This window comes from Scyliorhinus canicula, chromosome 3 (genome assembly GCF_902713615.1).
Source record: "Scyliorhinus canicula chromosome 3, sScyCan1.1, whole genome shotgun sequence".
Lineage (NCBI taxonomy): Eukaryota > Metazoa > Chordata > Chondrichthyes > Carcharhiniformes > Scyliorhinidae > Scyliorhinus > Scyliorhinus canicula.
Genome location: NC_052148.1, coordinates 2,731,393 through 2,755,970, shown reverse-complemented (window position 1 = coordinate 2,755,970; position 24,578 = coordinate 2,731,393). Strand labels below are relative to the sequence as shown.

Genomic DNA, 24,578 nt, shown 5'->3' with positions numbered 1-24,578 from the left:
GAGTTAGAAATAGATTGTCATTCCTTCGCTGTCGTTGAGTCAGAATCCTGAAGATAACCAACAGCATATGCCGCAAGAGGCTCCACCTCAACAAGGGGATGGTGTGGCCACATGGAGGAGGAAGAGGACACCCACTCCTGGCAGCATCAAGATCATTGCAGCCCTGAACTTTTACACCTCAGATTCATTCCCTGTCTCAAGCGGGACTTGTACAGCATATCCAGACAGCATCCTAAAAGTACATCTGTGAAATCACGTGTGCCCTGTTTGCCTGGGCAGCTGACTATATAAACTTTGACCTGGACCAGACCCGTCAAAATGCCTGGACAGCAGGACCCAGAGCCATCGTTGGGATGTCCCAGTGCAGGGTAATAGAACAAAGAACAAAGAAAATTACAGCACAGGAACAGGCCCTTCGGCCCTCCCAGCCTGCACCAATCCAGATCCTTTATCGAAACCTGTCTCCTATTTTCCAAGGATCTACTTCCCTCTGTTCCCCGCCCGTTCATATCTCTGTCTAGATGCATCTTAAATGATGCTATCGTGCCCGCCTCTACCACCTCCGCTGGCAAAGCGTTCCAGGTACCCACCACCCTCTGCGTAAAAAACTTCCCACACACATCTCCCTTAAACTTTCCCCCTCTCATTTTGAAATTGTGACCCCTTGTAATTGACACCCCCACTCTTGGAAAAAGCTTGTTGCTATCCACCCTGTCCATACCTCTCATAATTTTGTAGACCTCAATCAGGTCCCCCCTCAACCTCCGTCTTTCCAACAAAAACAATCCTAATCTACTCAACCTTTCTTCATAGCTAGAACCCTCCATACCAGGCAACATCCTGGTGAACCTCCTCTGCACCTTCTAGGTGGCACGCATTTTCCCTTGCGCATACAGGGTAGTTTGAAAGTGCCCTTCATTAACAGGAAGGAGATCCAGTCCCTGAACAATCAACTTCTGTGCGACCACCATTTCAAGATCTTTTTTTATAATTTTGGAGTACCCAATTACTTTTTTTGCAATTCAGGCAATTTATCGTGGCCAATTCACCTAACCTGCACATTTTTGGGTTGTTGGGGTGAGACCCATACAGACACAGGGAGAATGTACAATCTGCACACAGACAATGACCCAGAGCCGGGATCGAACCCAGGTCCTCAGCACCGTAGGCAGCAGTGCTAACCACTGCGCCACCATTCTGCCTTTCACCTCAAGATCGCGCACACATCCTGGGGCACTCTGTGATCCTTGGCGTTCAGGATGACCACTTGGCTCTTTGAGAAAAGGGATTGCCCACTTAGGTCCTGGCTTATGACCCCAGTGCGGAGGCCGGTGACCGATCCAGAGACCCTATAAGCTGAGGCCTACATGGCCACCCATGCTGGCATCGAAAGGTGCATCAGACTGCTTAAAATGCGTTTCCGATGCCTCGACCGCTCTGGTGGTGCACTGCACCCTCTGGAGGCTCACCCGCTTTGTGGTGGCCTACTCTGCACTTCACAACCTGGCACAACAATGGGGTGACATGCTGGAGTGGAGGAGGATGGACATGTGATCTCGTCAGAGGAGGAGGACAAGGGGCAGAAGGACCAGGAAGGGCTGGAAGGCGGTCCCAGGTAGCACCTATGGCAGCAGCTCGATGATGGGGGGTCCCAGAGGATCAAGGTGGCCCACATACTTGCCCGATTCGCATAGGGCATGGCTTTGCCTAAAATCTTACCCCCTCTTCCCATCCCACCCTCCGATTCGCCCCCCCCCCATGCAATCTGCCAACTCCCCTCCCTCCTCCCTGTCCCCACCTCCAGTCGCCTTGTTCCACTCTCCCAAGGTCTGTGTTACATCACTCCAGGGTGATAGGCCTGCGTCGGCACTGTCAGTGGGTCAATATATTAGGCAGGAGAATGATGATAACCCACTGTGAACTGACCTCTAGAGATCCTCGATCTATGCCCTAGCCTGACTCCTGCCTGTCTGCTAACAGCGCCCTTACACCCATCACCTTGGAGGGGCAGGTCAAGGCCCACCGTGCCCAGGGTTTGGAGCCAGGTAGGGCAGAAGGCAAAATGGACGGCACCGTCGTGCAGTGGGTAGCACTGTTGCATCACAGCACCAGGGACCTGGGTTCAATTCCCATCTTGGTTCACTGTCTGCATATTCTCCCCGTGTTTCTGTGGGTTTCCTCCGGGTGCTCCGGCTTCCTCCCACAAGTCCCGAAAGACGTGTTTGTTCGGTGAATTGGACATTCTGAATTCTCCATCTGTGACCCGAACAGGCGCCTGAGTGTGGAGACTATGGGCTTTTCACAATAACTTCATTGCAGTGTTAATGTAAGCCTACTTGTGACACTAATAAAGATTATTATTATTATTATTATGAAGGGAGGGAGGTACAGGCCAATCCACAGTGCGAAATAACATGACATACAATTCACATGTCTCATGTATAATGTGTTTTAATGAACTTCAGTTCGAAGACACAATTAAGGCTTTCTGTCAGTCAGCCAATCATTAATCCAATCTCGTACTCTACCCCCCAGTCCCCTGTGATTCACCTTCTGGATCAGTCTTTTATGCGGCACCTTGTCAAATGCCTTCTGGAAGTTTAGATATACCACATCCATAGGTTCCCCATTGTCCATCTTGCTGGTTACATCCTCAAAGAACTCAAACGAGTTTCTCAAGTGTGATTTACCTTTCATAAAACCATACTGACAATGGGGGATTGAGCTTTGTCTTTCCAAATGTTTAGTTATCTCCTCCTTTATGATTGATTCCACAACTTCCTTTCACCTCATATTGACAGTGATTTTCTCTTTTTCCAGGTGAAAAGGGATGTGCTCAAAGACATGAGATACGTTGAGCTGGTGCTTGTGACAGACAATAATCTGGTAGGTTTCTTACTGTGGTGAATTAGAAACACTAATAATCCACACTGTATTGTACAACATGTGTTGAGTCTGTACCTTGTCTCAGATCATGTGTAGTTGGGCGGCTCTACCCAAAGGGTAAGATAAGGAGCTTGTACTGGGCTCCACCCTTGGCTCCGCCCATGGCTCCACCCATGGCTCCTCCCCTTAACCAGAAGTATAAAGGTTGCTGTTGTGAGCCTGCCTGCCAGTTCATCGAGAGTTCACCTTGTCACAGGTAGGCTCTGTTGTAAGGCGATTAAAACCACTGTTCGCTTCTAACCACATGTCACGTGAATTGATGGTCTCATCACTTACCATCTGGAAAAAGGTGTAAAGTGAGGTTCCCCAGGGGTCACTGTTAGGATACCTGCTTTACCTGATAAACATTACTGACCTGTACCTATGTGTACAGGACAATATCAAAATGTACACATGGCACAAAACTTTGGAGCATTGCAAATAATAATCTTTATTACTGCCACAAGTAGGCTTACATTAACACTGCAATGAAGTTACTGTGAAAAGCCCCTAGTCGCCACATTCCGGCGCCTGTTCGGGTACAGCGAGGGAGAATTCAGAATGTCCAATTCACCTAACGGCACGGCTTTCGGGACTTGTGGGAGGAAACCGGAGCACCCGGAGGAAACCCACGCAGACAGCGGGAGAACGTGCAGACTCCGAACAGACAGTGACCCAATCCGGGAATCACACCCGGTTCCCAGGCGCTGTGAAGCAACATTGCGAAACACTGTGCTACCGTGCCACCCATAATATGGGGATGGTTATGTTAAACTTCAAAAAGACTTCGACAGGTTAAGGCTGTGGTCGGGTAAATGGCAGCATGGTTTCACAGTGGATAGCACAATTGCTTCACAGCGCCAGAATCCCAGGTTTGACTCCTGCTTGGGTCACTGTCTGTGCAGAGTCTGCACGTTCTCCTCGTTCCTGCGTGGTTTCCTCCGACGTTCCGGTTTGCCCCCACGAGTCCCGAAAGATGTGCTGTTTGGTGAATTGGATATTTTGAATTCTCCGTCAGTGTACCCAAACAGGCGCCAGAATGTGGCGACTAGGGGCTTTTCACAGTGAAGTGGAGAATATTTTAGGTTAGGCAGGCAGCATTGTCAGCACAGGTTTGGAGGGCCGAAGGGCCTGTTCCTGTGCTGTACTTTTCTATGTTCTATGTTTAATGTAAGCCGACTTGTGATACTAATAAAGATTACCATTATAAAAGATATTTAACACATGGCCATGTTATGTTTTTCTCCTGGTACTTTTCAAGGTCAATTAGTGCACAAGTAGACACAGGAGGTGATTAACATACTTGGGTAAGAAAACTGCTGAGGTAGCTTTGGCTGAGAGGATTAAGATTAATCTGAAGAGATTCTTTAAGTGTATTAAAGAAAAAAGAATAACGAGAGAGAGAATAGGACCCCTCAAAACAAAAGTGATAAACATGTTGGGCAGCAGGGTAGCATGGTGGTTAGCATAAATGCTTCACAGCTCCAGGGTCCCAGGTTCGATTCCCAGCTGGGTCACTGTCTGTGTGGAGTCTGCACGTCCTCCCCCTGTGTGCGTGGGTTTCCTCCGGGTGCTCCGGTTTCCTCCCACAGTCCAAAGATGTGCGGGTTATGTGGATTGGCCATGCTAAATTGCCCGTAGTGTCCTAATAAAAGTAAGGTTAAGGGGGGGTTGTTGGGTTACGGGTATAGGGTGGATACGTGGGTTGAGTAGGGTGATCATGGCTCGGCACAACATTGAGGGCCGAAGGGCCTGTTCTGTGCTGTACTGTTCTATGTTCTATGTTCTATGTGTGGAACCGCAGGAGATGGGCGAGGTTCTCAATGAATATTTCTCTTCTGTGTTTACTGTGGAGAAAGACATGGAGACTTGGGAACCTGGGAAGGTTAGTGGCAATATATTGGGGACAGTTTGCATTGCAGAAGAGGAGGTGATGGATGTATTAAAATGTGTGAAGTTGGATAAATGTCCTGGCCCTGACCAGGTATATCCAAGAACACTGCGTGAGGCGAGAGAAAGAATTGCGGGAGCCCCGGCTGAGATATTTGCATCATTGTTAGCCACGGGTGAGGAACCAGACGACTGAAGAGTAGCAAATGTTGTGCCCTTATTTAAGGAGGGATGCAAAGAGAAACCTGGGAATTATAGACCGGTAAGCCTAACATCTATGATGGTAAGTTACTGGAGAGGATTCTGAGGGATAAGATATACAGGCATTTGGAAAGATTCTCTGCTCCAGGGAAAAATCGGGAGAGCCGTCGTGAACTCGGCCGAGTTTCACGACAGCCTCGGAGGCCGCTCCTCGCCCCCTATTCCCCCCTCCCGGCGGGGCTAGGAGCGGCGCTCCGTAACTCTCGGCCACCGGGAGGCGCGCCGAGAGTGACGCGACGGTGGCACCTATGTGACCTCAGCCGCGCATGCGCAGGTTGGCCGGCTCCAACCCGCGCATGCGCAGCTGACGTCATGACGGCTGACAGCTCGAACCCGCGCGTGCGCGTCTTGCCCCTCAGCCGCCCCGCAAGACGTGGCGGCTTGATCTTGCGGGTCGGCGGAGGGGAAATAGTGCGTCCGATTGAGACGCCGCCCGACGGTCGGTGGGCACCGATCGCGGGCCTGTCCCCTCCCGAGCACAGCCATGGTGCTCATTCCCCACCAGGCCCCCTACAAGCCCCAAACGGGCATCTCACGGCGATTTCACGACGGCAGCGACCAGGTGTGGTTGCCGCCGTCGTGAACCGGTCGTAAACGGCAGGCCGCTCGGCCCATCCGGGTCAGGGTATCGTCGGTCGCCCTCCCGCGATTCTCCCACGCGGCGTGGGGAGCGGAGAATCGCGCCCAGGGTTTGATTGGGAGTAGTGAGCACGGCTTTGTGCATGGGAGATCATTCCTTACACATTTGTTAGAGTTCTTTAATGAAGTGACCAGGAAGGTTGATAAGGGAATGGCGGTAGCATAGTCTAAATAGTCTTCAGTAACGCCTTTGATAAAGTTCCACATGGTAGGCTGCTCTGGAAGGTTAGATCACATGGAATCCAGGGAGAGCTGGAAAATTGGATATCCAATTGGCTTGATGGCAGGAAGCAGAGGGTAATGGTGGAAGGATGCCTGTCGGACTGGAGGCCTGTGACTTGTGGTGTGTCTCGAAGATCAGTGCTGGGCCCATTGCTGTTTGTTATCTATGTCAACAATTTGGATGAGAATGTCCGAGGCATGATCAGTAAGTTTGCAGATGACACTGAAAAAGGTGATATTGTGGACAGTGAGGAAGGTTATCAAAAATTGCAGCAGAATCTTGATCAGCTGGGGAAATGGGCCGAGAAATGGCAAATGGAGTTCAATTCAGATCAGTGTGAGGTGTTGCATTTGTAACGTCTAATCAAGATAGGACTTTCACAGTGAATGGTAGGGCCTGAGGGAATATCATGGAACAGAGGGACCCTGGAGTTCAGTTGCACGGTTCTGTCAAGGTGGAGTCTTTGTGGAGGGTGAGTGTGATGAATGTTGGGGATGATGTGGAGGGTGAGTGTGAGGAATGTTGGGGATGATGTGGAGGGTGTGTGTGAGGAGTGTTGGGGATGATGTGGAGGGTGAGTGTGAGGAGTTGTGAGGGATGATGTGGAGGGTGAGTGTGAGGAGTGTTGGGGATGATGTGGAGGGTGTGTGAGGAGTATTGATGTGGAGGGTGAGTGTGAGGAGTTGTGAGGGATGATATGGAGGGTGAGTGTGAGGAGTTGTGAGGGATGATGTGGAGGGTGTGTGAGGAGTTGTGAGGGATGATGTGGAGGGTGAGTGAGGAGTGTTGGGGATGATGTTGAGGGTGAGTGTGAGGAGTTGTGAGGGATGATGTGGAGGGTGAGTGTGAGGAGTGTTGGGGATGATGTGGACGTTGAGTGTGAGGAGTGTTGGGGATGATGTGGAGGGTTAGTGTGAGGAGTTGTGAGGGATGATGTGGAGGGTGAGTGTGAGGAGCCGTGAGGGATGATATGGAGGGTGAGTGTGAGGAGTTGTGAGGGATGATGTGGAGGGTGAGTGTGAGGAGTTGTGAGGGATGATGTGGAGGGTGTGTGTGAGGAGTTGTGAGGGATGATGTGGAGGGTGAGTGTGAGGAGTGTTGATGATGTGGAGGGTGAGTGTGAGGAGTTGTGAGGGATGATGTGGAGGGTGAGTGTGAGGAGTTGTGAGGGATGATGTGGAGTGTGAGTGTGAGGAGTGTTGATGATGTGGAGGGTGAGTGTGATGAGCGTTGATGATGTGGAGGGTGAGTGTGAGGAGTGTTGGGGATGATGTGGAGGGTGAGTGTGAGGAGTGTTGGGGATAATGTGGAGGGTGAGTGTGAGGAGTGTTGATGATGTGGAGGGTGAGTGTGAGGAGTGTTGGGATGATGTGGAGGGTGAGTGAGGAGTTGTGAGGGATGATGTGGAGGGTGAGTGTGAGGAGTTGTGAGGATGATGTGGAGGGTGAGTGTGAGGAATGTTGGGGATGATGTGGAGGGTGAGTGTGAGGGATGATGTGGAGGTGAGTGTGAGGAGTGTTGGGGATGATGTGGAGGGTGAGTGTGAGGAGTTGTGAGGGATGATGTGGAGGGTGAGTGTGAGGAGTTGTGAGGGATGATGTGGAGGTTGTGTGTGAGGAGTTGTGAGGATGATGTGGACGGTGAGTGTGAGGAGTGTTGATGATGTGGAGGGTGAGTGTGAGGAGTGTTGATGATGTGGAGGGTGAGTGTGAGGAGTTTTGGGGATGATGTGGAGGTTGAGTGTGAGGAGTGTTGGGGATGATGTGGAGGTTGAGTGTGAGGAGTGTTGGGGATGATGTGGAGGGTTAGTGCGAGGAGTTGTGAGGGATGATGTGGAGGGTGAGTGTGAGGAGCCGTGAGGGATGATATGGAGGGTGAGTGTGAGGAGTTGTGAGGGATGATGTGGAGGGTGAGTGTGAGGAGTTGTGAGGGATGATGTGGAGGGTGTGTGAGGAGTTGTGAGGGATGATGTGGAGGGTGAGTGTGAGGAGTGTTGATGATGTGGAGGGTGAGTGTGAGGAGTTGTGAGGGATGATGTGGAGGGTGAGTGTGAGGAGTGTTGGGGATGATGTGGAGGGTGAGTGTGAGGAGTGTTGGGGATAATGTGGAGGGTGAGTGTGAGGAGTGTTGATGATATGGAGGGTGAGTGTGAGAAGTGTTGGGATGATCTGGAGGGTGATTTTGAGGAGTGTTGGGGATGATGCGGAGGGTGAGTGTGAGGAGTGTTGATGATGTGGAGGGTGAGTGTGAGGATTGTTGATGATGTGGAGGGTGAGTGTGAGGAGTGTTGGGGATGATGTGGAGGTTGAGTGTGAGGAGTTGTGAGGGATGATGTGGAGGGTGAGTGTGAGGAGTGTTGGGGATGATGTGGAGGGTGAGTGTGAGGAGTTGTGAGGGATGATGTGGAGGGTGAGTGTGAGGAGTTGTGAGGGATGATGTGGAGGGTGAGTGTGAGGAGTTGTGAGGGATGATGTGGAGGGTGAGTGTGAGGAGTTGTGAGGGTGATATGGAGGGTGAGTGTGAGGAGTTGTGAGGGATGATGTGGAGGGTGAGTGTGAGGAGTTGTGAGGGATGATGTGGAGGGTGAGTGTGAGGAGTTGTGAGGGGTCACGCTGAGGACAGGTGGGATCACAGGGATTCTGGGTCGATCTGTTTTTCTCACTGAATCATCGCCAATCATTTGTTTTTTTTTCAGTATCAGAATTTGGGGAGTGATAAAAATGCTGTAGTGAAACGGATGCTTAATCTTGCCAATACAGTGGACTTGGTGAGTATGGAGATTATTTAATTTATGTTGCCTGCTTAACCTTTTCCTCCCTTATCTTTGTTAAATATTCTCCTGTTACAAGCCAGATCAGAATGAACATGAGATTAAATGATGAAGTCATTGAGAAAGGCGTTGAAGTTCATCTATTGTCTGATCTGTTGGAAAAGGTTGTCTATATGGACCTGAAGGATGTTGACTTGAACTTCTGGAAGGCCATGATAATGTCCCACATGGGAGACTAATAAGACCCACATGGGAGACTGATAGTGAAGGTAAAATCCACTGGGATTCCACAAAATCTGACAAATTGGATCCATCATTGGCTGAGTGGCAGAAAGCAGAGGGTGATCGTCGAGGGGGATCGTTGTGGAGATCGTCGAGGGGGATCGTCGAGGGGGATCGTCGAGGGTGATCGTCGAGGGTGATCATCGAGGGGTGTTTTTCTGATGTCTGCAGGGTTCAGTTTTGGGGCCCTTGCTGTTTGTCCTTTCTGTAAATGATTTAGATATGGCAGTACGAGGGCTGATCAGTATGTTTGTGGTTGATACAAAAATTGATGGTGTGGTATTTAGTGAGTCTTAGATTACAGGAGGATGTTCAACATTTAGCTGTTATTGTACAAAGAGTCAAAGGTTCGGCTCCTTTTCCACAAACACCTTTAATTTATTTCAACAGACTCTGCACAAAACTATCCCCACCTGACACAAAGGCCACCTGAAGCCCCTTTACATATCAGTGTCAATTATTGGATACTTAACATAAATGAGACAACTAATTGGAATGTCTCTTACCCCATTACTTAACAAGGATATGGAAGGCCTGGTCAGATGGGCTGATCAGTGCCAATTGGGATTCAGTCCAGAAAAGTGTGAGGTGATGCACTTGGGCAGGACAAACAAGAGATAAACGGCAGGACCCTGGGAAGCATCGAGGATCAGAGGGTCCTTGGTGTGCATGTACACCCGTCCCTTAAGGTAGCAGAGCTGGTGGATATAGTGGTCATGAAGGCAGATGTTAACAGCTGTTAAGGGGCATGTGTTTCAGAGGTATAACTGGCAGATATATCGCACTGTCTCCCTACTCAACCATTCCAATTTATGATGGTTTCTCTCCCTCTACCACCTCGAAGTCGATGGGTATCTCAATGTTCCCATTCTTAATAAGACAGCATGATCCCCTTGTGGCTATTGTGTTACCGTTATAATCTGAAATTAAATGAAAATGAAAATCGCTTATTGTCAGGAGTACGCTTCAAATGAAGTTACTGTGAAAAGCCCCTAGTCGCCACATTGCGGCGCCTGTTCGTGGAGGCTGGTCCGGGCTGTTAATCTGTGTGCCTGCAGGTGGATTACTTTATTAGTGGTTTTCCAATTGCTTGCTTTGAAGAGCTGGACGTGACAACAGTTGCGTGTGGTCCTGTGTCTATCTTCAATGGGATCAATTCTCCATTTATTTTTAACGAGACACCCACTCCTTTATTATCTTTGAGAGTGCTTTTACTTCCAGCTCAGTAAATCAATCCTAGTGATAGCTTTTATCATGAAGGTATCCAAAGTGAATATGGTGAGCAATCCTCTCTATCCGCAACGATGTTGGAGTTTTTTTTCTGCGCTCCGTACACTTTGAAATCACTATAGGACTTTTAAAATGTGGTTCCTGGAACAGTTGCTGATAAAAAACACTGTGCTGTAAAGTGGTTTAGTTTGCCACAATTGGAACAATGTTTCCCTTTTGCTGGACAATGTTTTTGACTGTGTGCCTGTCCACAGTGTGTGCACGTCATCACAGTTGTGATGTTGCTTTCAAAATGGCTGCCGGGCATTGCACACAGTTTCTTTGCTGCGACACAGCATTAATGACATCAGCCACATTTCCCGATTTCGCACTCTGTTCCTTTGCCATGATTTCGGCGTATTCGCTCGATGCCTGTTCGCTGGCCTTACCCATAATACCGTAAAACCATAAGACAGGAGCAGAATTAGGCCACTCGACCCATCGAGTCTGCTCCGCCATTCAATCATGCCTGATATTTTTCTCATCCCTATTCTCCTGCCTTCTCCCCATAACCCCTGATCCCCTTATTCATCAAGAAACTATCTATCTCTGTCTTAAAGACACTCAGTGAATTGGCCTCCACAGTCTTCTGCGGCAGAGTTCCACAGATTCACCACCCTCTGGCTGAAGAAATTCCGCCTCATCTCTGTTTTAAAGGATCGTCCCTTTAGTCTGAGATTGTGTCCTCTGCTTCTAGTTTTTCCTACAAGTGGAAACATCTTCTCCACATCCACTCTATCCAGGCCTCGCAGTATCCTGTAAGTTTCAATATGATCCCCCCTCACCCTTCTAAACTCCAATGAGTACAGAACCAAACACCTAAACTATTCCTCATACGGCAAGCTCTTCATTCAGCGATCATTCTTGTGAACCTCCTCTGGACCCTTTCCAAGGCCAGCACATCCTTGGTTAGGTACGGGGCCCAAAACTACTCACAATACTCCAAAGGCCTGACCAGAACCTTATACAGCATCAGAAGTACATCCCTGGTCTTGTATTCTAGCCCTCTCGACATGAATGCTAACATTGCATTTGCCTTCCAAACTGCTGATGGAACCTGCACATTAACCTTAAGATAATCGTGAACAAGGACTCCCAAGTCCCATTGTGCTTCTGATTTCCTAAGCATTTCTCCATTTAGAAAATAGTCTATGCCTCCATTTCTTCTTCCAAAGTGCATAACCTCACACTTTTCCACTTTGTATTCCATCTGCCACTTGAAAAAAATGAAAATCGCTTATTGTCACAAGTAGGCTTCAATGAAGTTACTGTGAAAAGCCCCTAGTCGCCACATTCCAGCGCCTGTTCGGGGAGGCTGTTATGGGAATCGAACCGTGCTGCTGGCCTGCTTGGTCTGCTTTCAAAGCCAGCGATTTAGCCCTGTGCTAAACAGCCCCCGAAACAGCTTCTTTGCCCACTCTCCTCGTCTGTCTAAGTCCTTCTGCAGCCTGCCTGCTTCCTCAATATTATCTGCCCCTCTGCAGGTCTTTGTATCATCTGAAAACTTAGCAACAGTGCCTTCTGTTCCTTCCTCCAGATCGTTAACGTATATTGTGAAAAGTTGTGGTCCCAGCACTGACCTTTGAGGCACACCACTAGTCACCGGGCTGCCATCCTGAAAAAGACCCCTTTATCCTCACTCTCTGTCTTCTGCCAGTCAGCCAATCCTCTATCCATGCCAGGATCTTACCCTGAACACCATGGGCTCTGAACTTATGAAACAATCTCCCACGCAGCACCTTGTCAAAGGCCTTCTGGGAATCTAAATAAATCACGTCCACTGGTTCTCCTTTGTCTAACTTCCTTGTTACTTCCTCCGAGAACTCTAACTTTAACTCCATATTAATAGCGTCTTCAATCGATAAAACCGGTCATCTTAATATTTTCTCGAGCAACCGTTCACCGTTTATTCCGAAAACGTCTTTATCTCGCAGCATAAACTCAGAAGCTGAGGATAAATGACCGGACTGCGCTCGCAGCTTTAGAGCTGTGATGAATGAATCTACAGACTCTCCTCTGAACTGCAGCCGTTTTCTTTAACATGTAGCTCTCATAGAATGTTTTCAGGATTGGTAATCTCTGTAGCACCATGCTGTATTTATTTTTATCCTCATCTGCACTGAATTCAAACTAACTGAACAGCTCCAATGCCTGCAGTCCAACCAAATGTAGTAGCAGTGTTATTTTCCGTTGGTCTGAGGCATTTTCAAGTGCGGTGGCAGAATTAAAAACTTCAAACTGTTGCTTAAAAAAAGTCCTGTGCTGGCATGGTTTACCGTGTGGCATAGTTTACCATGTGGCATAGCCGTGTGTCCTGAAGTGGTCAGGCTTCTTGAGACTTTCCATCTTCTGATCAGTCTTTACTCTGGATTTATTTTTGAGTTGTAGCTTCTGGATTATTTCTTCAATCTCCATACTATTCTAACCTAATCTAATTGCCGTTTCTTACAAGGAATAGACTCCTGGTACCATGTGGTGTTCTTTGTGGTGCTTATTTCAGGATGGTTGGTGGAGTGTTCACAAAGACCTCAAAATAGTTTTAACTTAAACAAAGCTATGATTTGATTTACACTACTAAACTTGGAATCAACACTTAGTCCTTAAGAATACACAACTGATCAGTAACATTTAACTACACTCATCTCACTACTGGCATATACTATAATCTAACTTTACTTACACTAAATGACCTTCACTAGCTATTTACTGCACACACTCCTCCCTTAAGATCCAGCATCACTGCCTTAGATAGTTGCACCTGTAGCCCCCTCTAGTGGCTGCTCTCGACACTACATTAACCCTTGAAATGCTGATAGTTATGATAATACCCCAACAGGGAATTGCGATTTTGTGCCCTCCGCAATTTTAGCGTAGGACCCTATTCTCCACCCAACCGTGTTTTGCGATTTCGGCATCAACCGACGCAAAACCCCACCCATGGTTCTCAAAAATCGGAGCCAATTTCAATACAGCCTGAGTTTAAAATGCTGCCAAAATTGTCCATATATCTTCAAGGCGGAGACAACCACCACATTTGCCGAATATTTCACTGGTGAGAACGGGAGCGAGGCCGTCACTAACACCCTCAGACCAGGCCCTCTTCATGATTTCAATTCCATCTGTACCTACGTAGCTCCCGGATCACTACACCAGCCCAACACTGTTCACGGCCCAATAATAGCATATTAGGCTCAGCAGCTCCAAGCCCCCTGCCTGCCTGTCCCTCTAAAGGACTGTCCTCTGAATCCTCGCAGTCCTACCTGCCCACATAAAGGATGTGATCACTATTACGACTCTCCTAAAAAAGGATTCAGGACGAAAAAACGGCAAACACTGGATAAGGAACAGAAATCTGGGCAAAATTTTCATTTTGACAGACTGAATCTTGGCCGGCAGGGAGAGAGAAAGGTTGTCGCACCACGTTCGTACAGTTGAATTGAGGAAGTCGGGCCCAATTTCGGCCATCTGTACTCCCAGATACCGAAAGTTGGAAGCAGCCAACAGAGCGATATCACCCCCAGATTAACTCCCCTCCCTGGGGAATGGACCGAGAAGCACTCACTTTTTTCCAGATTTAACGTGTACCCTGAAAAAGAGGCAAACTGCATCAGCAACCCCATTATGTCGCCCATAGTGATAATCAGGTCCATTACATACAATGAGAGATCCTTGATGTACAGGGACACTCTATGCTTCACCCCTTCCCTCATTATCCCCCTCCACCTACCTGAAGTCCTCAAGGCGATGGTCAAAGGTTCGATCAGAAATACAAACAAGACGCGGACATGGGGCACCCCATCCTCATTCCCCCGTTTAATTGAAAATATGCAAGCTCATGTTATTTCTGTGCAGAGTCTGCACATTCTCCCGTATCGGCGTGGGTTTCCTTAGAGTGCTGCGGTTTCCTCCCACACATGTGCAGGGTTAGGTGGATTGGCTATGCTAAATTTCCCCTTTGTGTCCAGGGATGTGTAGGTTAGGTTAAGAGGTTATTGGGATAGGACAGGGAAGTGTTTTGGGCGGAATGCGCTTTCAGAGGGTCGGTGCAGACTCGATGGGCCGAATGGCCTCCTTCTGCACTGTAAGGGTTCTATCATTATATTTGTGTGGACACTGGCTTTTGGAGCTTTGTACAATGATCCAAACGTTTCCAATCCTGCAAACATATAGGGCAGCACAGTGGTTAGCACAGTTGCTTCACAGCGCCAGGGTCCCAGGTTCGATTCCCCGCTGGGGCACTGTCTGTGCGGAGTCTGCAAGTTCTCCCCGTGTGTGCGTGGGTTTCCTTCGGGTGCTCCGGTTTCCTCCCACAGCCGAAAGACGTGCAGGTTAGGTGGATTGGCCATGATAAATTGCCCTCAGTGTCCAAAAAGGTTAGGAGGGGTCATTGGGTTATGGGGATAAGGTGGAAGTGAGGGCTTAAGTAGGTCGGTGTAGACTCGATGGGCCAAGTGGCCTCCTTCTGCACTGTATGCTCTACACCCCCATTTTACCCTGTTGAATGCCTTCTCAGCATCCAATGTAATAATTCCCTCCGGTTCCGGCCCCTCTGACGGGGACTTTTCCCAACTGCCGCACATTAGATGACAGTTGCCGGCCTTCAACAAAACCCGTTTGATCCTCACCAAGAATTTGAGGAAGACACGACTCCGGCCTCAGTGCTAACACCTTAGCCAATCTCTTAGTAACAACATTCAATAAAAAAATAGGGCGGGAAGACCCTTATTACACCGAGTCCTTCCCTTCCTTCAGCAAAAGTGAAATGGACTCCTGCATCATCGTCTCGGGTAGGAAGCTAAATCCTCAAATGCTTCCACTAACAACAGTACCAACTGTCCTGCAAACATCTTATAAACTTCCACCAGGAACCCGTCCAGCTCGGGGCCTTAGCTGTCTGCATTCACTGTACAGCTGTCAAGATTCCTCTACCGCCAAAGCCTCTTCCAGCCCTTCCTGTTCTTCCTCTTCCACATTGGGCCATTCGAAGCCATCCAGGAACTCCAACATACCTGACCCCTCCCCAACGGCTCTGACCTTTAAAGGTTCTGATGGAATCCTTCAAATGCTCCATTGACTTTGTCTGGCGCAGACACCAGCCCGCCCCTCGAGTTAACAAACCTGAATAATCTCTCGAGCGTCCCCTCCCAATCACCCCCGGTCACTATCTGAACACTGCCTGCCAATGAGGTCGCACCCCCCCCCCTCCCGGGGTCAGGGCCCACAATGAAAAGGACCAAAACTCCCTCACCAACTCCCGGCTGCAAAACAAAAGCCAAAACTAAAGCCTTTAAACTTGGCAACTGTCCACTTTGAGGCATATCTTATTCGCATTACTGACTTAATATTTATCCCCAACTTACTCAACCCCCCCGCAAATAAAACACCCCGAACCACATAATACCCTCCAATACAATACGTTGGCTTCCATTAACACTGCAATGAAGTTACTGTGAAAATCCCCTAGTCGCCACATTCTGGCGCCTGTTCGGGTACACTGTGGGAGAGTTCAGAATGTACAATTCACCTCATAGTACATCTTTGGACTGTGGAAGGAAACCGGAGCACCGGGAGGAAACCCACGCAGACACGGGAAGAATGTGCAGACTCCGCACAGACAGTGACCCAAGCCGGGAATTGAACCCGGAACCCAGGCACTGTGAAGCAACTGTGCTAAACACTGTGCTACCGTGCCGCCCATACCAGGAATGAAAGGCTTCAGAAACTTTATGGTGATATAACCATAAATAATGCTTTCTATATGCATCTTGAAGTTAAAAACTCCCCACTATGTTTAGAATTCCCCCTACACCAAAAAAGGGTCAAGATATTCTAAATGGTGAACAGGGGTTCTCACTCCCTGACTCCTATGCAGACTTAGGTAGGTGCTATTCTGGTCAAACTATGTTTTCAGGTTATTCCCCCGGCATAAGCTCTATCTTCACAGAAGATTTCATCTACTTACCGCTGAGTAGCATCGATCCTGGGTCCCGCGTGGCCAAGTAAGTAAAGTAGACTTTGTAATAACCACTGTTTCAGGTTAAAACTTTAAGTTATTTTATTATTATTTTTTCTTTTAAAAGATAAAATCACTGACTTTACAGAAAAGTAAAAAGATCTTGTTTCTGGATTCTCCTGGTCGGTTGATTACCTTGACAATCTCTCGTCTTTATCTTTTGGTTTTCTCCCGGTTGTTTTGCATTTCTGCTCGGTTTTCGTGTTCAGTCTTTCCCATGACTGAGATCACCCTGCTAGCCAAGAATGAGTTCCTGGCTGAGAGCGATTCAGGATATATAACACCCTTCTAACAGCCTTGTTGATTACATGACATTATTTGAAAGTATTGTCTTCTGCTCCTTAATGCAATACATTTTTGTCCATTTGATTCTACATCTAGTTTCCGTAATGTTTAACATGAGAATACCTTCATGTTAAGCTTGACCTTAGTTTGTCATCTCACTGGCAGGGAGGCTTCCTTCTAATTATTCTGTGCCATTCCAGCCTTTCAGTCCCTTATCATTTTTAAGCATTGTATTTTCTTGTATTCCTAAATGTTTCAAGTTATATTCTTCCCATTTTACAATTTTACAAAAAGGTGTTGACTGCTTTTTGAAAAGAAGCAGTTAGCTGCGGTGAATTGTCCCATATTAAAATCAACTGTTCTCTCCAGATTTCCACTTTTAACTAGTGTCATTAAGTTTCCTTCGTTCACATGTTTAGTTCAAGTAATTCAAACCTGACACTCTGGCAATTCCAATCAATTGCTTGCTAAACTAATTACCTTCTATTAAAGGGTAGAAAACTCGTTCCTTTTATGTAACTTAAAACTTAACTTTTATAAACATTTCTCCGACATGAACTGAAGGTATCAGGTTACAGCATGAGCTGCTTTGTTATCTCAAGGCCTGTGTGATAATGGTTGTCTGCATTCTGAACAACTTTTGTCTGCAGTTTATCCTTCAATGGCCTTTTTCTATATAATTTTGTAGCATTTCATTACATTTACGTTTATCAGATCTTTTCTGTTACTTTGCTTTTTCTCATGTTCCTTGGGTTTTATCATCAGACCTTCATGTTTCAAATGACATCTTTTGCATTTTTCTTTACAATCTATAAAAGTTGGTGAGAGTCGTAGCTGACATGCCAAATTTCCTTAGTCTTCTGAGAAAGTAGAGTCGTTGGTGGGTTTTCTTAACTATAGTGTCGGTACGGGGGTCAGGACAGGTTGTTGGTGATCTGTACACCTAAAAACTTGAAGCTCTCGACCCTTTCTACTTTGTTCCCCTTGACGTAGACGGGGATATGTTCTCCACTACGCTTCCTGAAGTCAATGACAATCTCCTTCGTTTTGTTGGCATTGAGGGAGAGATTATTGTCGTTGCACCAGTTCACCAGATTCTCTATCTCATTCCTGTAATCTGTCTCATCATTGTTTGAGATCTGACCGATTACGGTGGTGTCATCAGCAAATTTCAAATCGAGTTGGGGGGGGGGGTGGAATTTTGCCACACAGTCATAGGTGTATAAAGAGTATAGTAGGGGGCTGAGGACACAGCCTTGTGGGGCACTGGTGTAACCTGCACTTCTTCGGCCGGTAGAAAGAAACCAGGACATCCGGAGGAAGCCTCACACAGACACAGGGAAAAAGTGCAAACATCACACAGACAGTGACTGAGGGTCTGTGGCGCTGTGAGGCTGCAGTGCCAACCACTGTGTCACTGTGCCACCCAATTCTGTCTATGAGGGGTGATGATTTGTGAAGGATGAGTCAATTGGCCTCAGTGGCTCCTTCTTGCAAAGAAAACTAACGTTTTGGTGTCACTATAGTGGACAGGGTCCTGGTCACTCATTTATCTACTTTGTGGGTGTGTGACAGCCATGCTGACCTACTGGGTAATGCCCTCCCAGGCCACAGAGGTGAGGTTGGTGTTTCTCTTTGAGACATCCCTGCGGTACAGGAAATGCTGGTGGCTCCACAATCTCTGAATAAGGGCCACAAGGTCTCTGGCACTGAAACCAACCTTCTTCTTGAGGCTGCTAACCTTTTCCCTCTCACTTCTAGACTTGTTGGAGGGTGCGGTGAAGACAGGTGGGCTGAAGAGAGTGATATGATAAAGATAAAGTCTTCTGGATTGACATTTCAATATGGCGCCATAACCTACCAGTTTTTTAAAATTACTTTATCAGAGTTACAAAGCCGGAGCTCAAGGTGTGGACAGGGGCAAACCCCTAATCCAGCTCCTTGCCTGCTCCAAAAACCAATTCAAATTGAATCCGATTCATGGTGCCCACAAGAGAGACAGCCCAGATCCAGACATTACACCTGACCTCACACTCATCTTAGCCAAAAGGCCAAGAAGGTGAAGGCTGGTGAATGAATCAGGAGTATCAGAGGGGGACTTGTCTGTGCATAATTAACAAGCACTGAATCTGGTGCAGAATCCTGCTGTTCTGGTAAGCGGGGTCTGTGCCACCAGAGCCACCCACCATCCTACAGTCTCAAAATGGGAGAATTTCACCCAGGATTCACAGGCCTACAGGGCAAAGGCAAGGGTGTGGAACTCGCTGAGTTGTTTTTGCTCAAGTGGATATGATAGATCGAATGGCTTCCTTCAGTATTACAGCCATTTCCCTCCATGATTCTTGTTTAATGCACACTTTTGTTGAATTTAGATATTAATCCATTTGAGACGATTAGTTTCAACTAAATCTAGTCACCAGAGTTACTAACACTTCTGTTTTTTTCAGTACTACAGACCGTTTAATATTCGGATTGCTCTGATTGGAGTTGAGGTGTGGACCACAGACCAAGTCACAGTGGATACGGGTGCTTCGGCAACCATGTCCCGGTTTCTCCATTGGAGGAAGGAGAGTCTCCTGCCACGACTGTACAATGACAATGCCCATCTCATCTGGCGAGTATCTGACGAGTCAATGAATTTCCCATCATAAATTTGGCAACTAACAAAGAACAATACGGCACAGTACTGGCCCTTTGACCCTCCAAGCCTGTGCCGACCATGGTACCTGCCTAAACTAAAACCGTCTGCACTTACGGAGTCCGTATCCTTCCATTCCGACCCTATTCATATATTGTCCAGATGTCCCTCAAATGCCGCTATCGTACCGGATCCCACCACCTCCCCAGACAGCACGTTCCATATATTTACCACCCACTGTGTATAATACTTGCCTTGCACATCTGTTCTAAACTTTTCTCCACGCACTGTCCCTCTCCTACCCTAGGGAAGAACATCTGACTATCCACTCTGTCCATACCACTCATAATTTTGTAGACCTCTATCAAGTCACCCCTCAACTTCCGTCGTTCCAGTGAGAACAAACCAAGTTTATTCAACCTCTCCTCATAGCTAATGCCCTCCATACCCAACATCCTGGTAAATCGCTTCTGCACCCTATCTAAAGCCTCCACATCCTTCTGGTAGTGTGGTGACCAGAATTATACACAACCTTTAATAAAATAGATGGAAATTAAGACGAGGAAGGGATTCCACAAGGAGACAGTGGATGTAGCTGAGTGTTTAATATCTGATCTGTCTTTACCAAGGAAGAAGATGCCACCCAGGCCATGCTAAAAGAGAAGATAATTCAGACACTAGAAGGGTTTAAAATTGAAAAGTAAGAGGGGGGGTTTGGGTCAGATGCCCAGGAGGGGCTGCAGAGGAGATTCACAATTGATTCTGGAGTTGAGAGGATTGGCTTCTGAGGAGAGACTGAGTAGACTGGGACTATACTGATTGGAATTTAGAAGAATGAGGGGGATTCTTATAGAAACATATAAAATTGTGAAGGAAATAGATAGGATATAAGCAGGGAGGTTGTTTCCACTGGCGGGTGAAAGCAGAACTTGGGGTAGCCTCAAAATAAGGGGGAGTTGTTTTGGACTGAGTTGCAGAGGAACTTCTTCACCCAAAGAGTTGTAAATCTGTGGAATCCCCTGCCCAGTGAAACAGTTGCGGTTAGATGTTTTTAAGGCAAAGGTAGATAGATTTTTCAACAGTAAAGGAATAAAAGGTTATGGTGAGCGGGCGGCTAAGGCGAGCTGAGTCCACAAAACGATCAGCCATGATCTTACTAAATAGCGGAGCAGGCTCGAGGGACCAGATCACCTACTCCTGCTCCTTTTTCTTATGTTCTTATGATGTTAACTGCTCAGAACTTCTGTCTTGTACAACTGAGCCAATTTTGAATCCAGCTTATCAAGTTATCCTGTATCGCGGGCGGGATGCTCCGCCCGCCGCCCCACATTTCTGCTTCACCCCGCCGGCGGGGTTCTCGGTTATGCCAGTCGGTCAATGGGGTTTCCCATGGGGCTGCCCCATGCCGTCGGGAAACTCCCGGAAAACAGAGCATCCCGCTGACAGAGAATCCCGCCCCATGTGTATTTGCTTTCTCTATAAGCCTCCGATATGGGACCTTGTTAAAGGCTTTGCTGAAACCAATGTAAACTACATCAACTACACTACCCTCATCTACGCACCTGGTCACATTGCTCAAAAAATTAAATCAAATTTATCAGGCGTGACCTCTCTCTGGCAAAGGCATGCTGACGATTCCTGATCAAACCTTGTCTTTCCAAGTGGAGATAGATTCTCTCCTTCAGAATTTTCCCCTGGTCTGTTAGGATCTTTATGACACTGAAGGTCGGGGCCCCACAGCCAGTCAAAAGAATCACCTTCTGCTTATCTTCCCTAGTAATATCGTTCACCCTGAAGAAATAAAGCATACGCTCTGCATACTGAGCCCAGTTGTCCACCCTCGCAACAAGTGTTGAGTATACTGAAGAGCGACATTTTTGATATAGTGCAAACCTTGCTCCCTTGCATTGAGAAGCAGCCACTTCTCTGAATGACCAGCACCACCATTTTATCCTCATTGCCAATATTGTAGTCAATCAGGAGTCCTGAAAAGGTGAGTCAAAAGTAATTGATTTCCTACTCACAGCTAGGAAATACAGCAAGTGAGCAACAGTGCTAGTCCCAGAGATGCCAGCTCCTTCCTGGGCTGGCTTTAATCTCGGGGAATTAACGATCCTGCTATTGGTCCTCCGCCCTTCAGCAGGGGAGCTCGGACTCCACGAGTCCCACGGGGAGGACAACGCCCCCTTTCCAATATACCACCATATTCACAAAAATAATGAAAACGTCCATCTTTGCAGGAGGACTGTAGTTGTGGCATCAGCGAGCAAAGACTTTCCAGATTTTTGGGTAGGTGCCAGTGTTGTAACCAAACTGGAACTGTTTGGCTAGAGGTACAACTAGCCAGCCTTATTTTGACGAATGTTGAGAAAGTGTAGTCTGTTTCCTTTGTAAAAATCAATTGTTTAATCCTTCCGTGGAAGAATGTTGGTTTTCCTTTGATTCTATCAAATTCTTCTCTGTTAATATTGACTTCTCTTTTGTAGCGGTGGCACTTTCGACAAAAACTATGTCGGCTTGGCAAATATGGCTGTAATGTGCTCGAAGGAGCATTCTGGAGGAGTAAATTTGGTGAGCACACACTTTTCCTTCTATTTCCCCATTCCTCTTGGACTGTGGATAACACATTGTTCTTGTTAAAGTGCAATGACCAGAACCTCAAACTACTTGAATGTTAAAGTGAGCGGAAAGCTCGATGGGAGCATATCAGCTCCAGTGAAGGAACTGAGGATGTTCTTTTATGGGAAGAGCTGACTGGTGGTGATTGAACTTGAGGATCGCCACACCTAAGATGACGGGGAAAGGTTGAGAAGACAGGGCTTTCATGAATAATCTCAGCTGGCCCGGGGATTGAACCAATGGTGCTGATTTCACTCCGCATCATAAACCAGCCATCCAGCCAACTGAGCTAACCCAGCACCTGCAGGTCATAGAATTTACAGTGCAGAAGGAAACCATTCGGCCCATCGAGCCTGCACCGGCTCTTGGAAAGAGCACCCTACCCAAGGTCCACACCTCCACCCTATCCCCATGACCCAGGAACCCCGCCCAACACTAAGGGCAATTTTGGACACTACGGGCAATCCATGGCCAATCCACCTAACCTGCACATCTTTGGACTGTGGGAGGAAACCGGAGCACCCGGAGGAAACCCACGCACACACGGGAGGATGTGCAGACTCCGCACAGACAGTTAGCCAAGCCGGAATCGAACCTGGGACCCTGGAGCTGTGAAGCAATTGTGCTATTCACATTTTACCAATGGGAGTGAGTGTAGTAGCGTGGTAAACAATGTTGCTGAGCTTCAGGCAAAAGTCACCAGTTCCCCTTGTTCTGAACACACATCCCATTGGACACTGTGGGAGTGCCTCAAAACACAATGATCTATGCCCTCAGATTGGAGATGGGACTTCACAATGACAGCAGCATGATCAGCCCAACAATACTGACATGGACAAATGAATTTATAACAGGCAGGTTGGTGAGATTGAGCAAGCTATTCACATTTTTTTACTTAGAGCACAGGAGGCCATTTGGCCCATGGTGTCTGCACCGGATCCCAAAAGAGCTACCTCGTTACTCCCATTCCCCAGCCCCATCTCCGTAGTTCTCTAAATTAATCACTTTCAAATATATATCCAGCTCTCTTTTGAAACCTCCTATGGAATCCGCCTCCACCGCTCTCCCAGGCAGCGCATTGCAAACCCCAAAAACTCTCTGAGTAAAGGTGTTTCCCCTCACCTCACTCCCAGCTCTCTTGCTGACCAGAATAGATTAAAGGAAATTCCGCGGATGCTGGAAACTGATACAAAAATAGAAAGTATTGGAGAATCTCAGCAGGTCTGACAGTCACCGTCATCTCCGTGCTCACTTATTCAGTGAAGAGACTGCTCCCTGTTCAACAGAGCCTTTTACTTGCCCCCAGCATTCTCCCTCCACCTGTACCCTTCCCTCAGGCCATTTACCTGCTCTTGATCTTTTCACTCAGAACTGTCAGCGTGATATTGACCCACTCTAATCTCTCACCATGTGAATTTTCTGCACTTCGCTTTCTCAACATAAGAACTGGGAGCAGGAGTCGGCCATCTTGCCCCTCGAGCCTGCTCCGCCATTCAATGAGATCATGGCTGATCTTTTGTGGACTCAGCTCCACTTTCCGGCCCGAACACCATAACCCTTAATCCCTTTATTCTTCAATAAAACTATCTATCTTTACCTTTAAAATATTTAATGAAGGAGCATCAACTGCTTCACTGGGCAAGGAATTCCATAGATTCACAACCCTTTGGGTGAAGAAGTTCCTCCTAAACTCAGTCCTAAATCTACTTCCCACTTATTTTGAGGCTGTATCCCCTAGTTCTGCTTTCACCCGCCAGTGGAAACAACCTGCCCACATCTATCCTATCTATTCCCTTCATAATTTTAAATGTTTCTATAAGATCCCCCCTCATCCTTCTAAATTCCAACGAGTACAGTCCCAGTCTACTCAACCTCTCCTCATAATCCAACCCCTTCAACTCTGGGATTAACCTAGTGAATCTCCTCTGCATACCCTCCAGTGCCAGTACGTCCTTTCTCAAGTAAGGAGACCAAAACTGAACACAATACTCCAGGTGTGGCCTCACTAGCACCTTATACAATTGCAACATAACCTCCCTAGTCTTAAACCCCATCCCTCTAGCAATGAAGGACAAAATTTCATTTGCCTTCTTAATCACCTATTGCACCTGTAAACCAACTTTCTGTGACTCATGCACTAGCACACCCAGGTCTCTCTGCACAGCAGCATGCTTTAATATTTTATTGTTTAAATAATAATCCCGTTTGCAGTTATTCCTACCAAAATGGATAACCTCACATTTGTCAACATTGTATTCCATCTGCCAGACCCTAGCCCATTCACTTAATTTATTCAAATCCCTCTGCAGACTTCCAGTATTCTCTGCACTTTTCGCTATACCACTCATCTTAGTGTCATCTGCAAACTTGCACACATTGCCCTTGGTCCCCAACTCCAAATCATCTCTGTAAATTGTGAACAATTGTGGGCCCAACACGGATCCCTGAGGGATACCACTAGCTACTGATTGCCAATCAGAGAAACACCCATTAATCCCCACTCTTTGCTTTCTATTAATTAACCAATCCTCTATACATGCTACTACTTTACCCTTAATGCCATGCATCTTTATCTTATGCAGCAACCTTTTGTGTGGCACCTTGTCAAAAGCTTTCTGGAAATCCAGATATACCACATCCATTGGCTCCCCGTTATCTACTGCAGTGGTAATGTCCGTATCTATTTCTCTCCTCTTTAACCCACTGTAATCTGTCACCATGTGAATTTTCTGCACTTCGCTCTCTCAACATAAGAACATAAGAA

At 47.3% G+C, this 24,578-nt stretch overlaps 1 protein-coding gene across 3 annotated transcripts in view; it reads left to right on the top strand.

The window, feature by feature from the left end:
• Nucleotides 1–24,578, top strand: part of LOC119963786 (disintegrin and metalloproteinase domain-containing protein 12-like) — a 467,225-nt gene that overhangs the window by 111,212 nt on the left and 331,435 nt on the right. For all 3 annotated transcript variants that reach the window (XM_038793073.1, XM_038793071.1, XM_038793074.1), the window contains exons 7-10: nucleotides 2,821–2,886; nucleotides 8,634–8,705; nucleotides 19,005–19,171; nucleotides 21,682–21,766. In XM_038793073.1, the coding sequence (XP_038649001.1) occupies nucleotides 2,821–2,886; nucleotides 8,634–8,705; nucleotides 19,005–19,171; nucleotides 21,682–21,766 (390 nt within the window). The remainder of the gene's footprint in view (nucleotides 1–2,820; nucleotides 2,887–8,633; nucleotides 8,706–19,004; nucleotides 19,172–21,681; nucleotides 21,767–24,578) is intronic.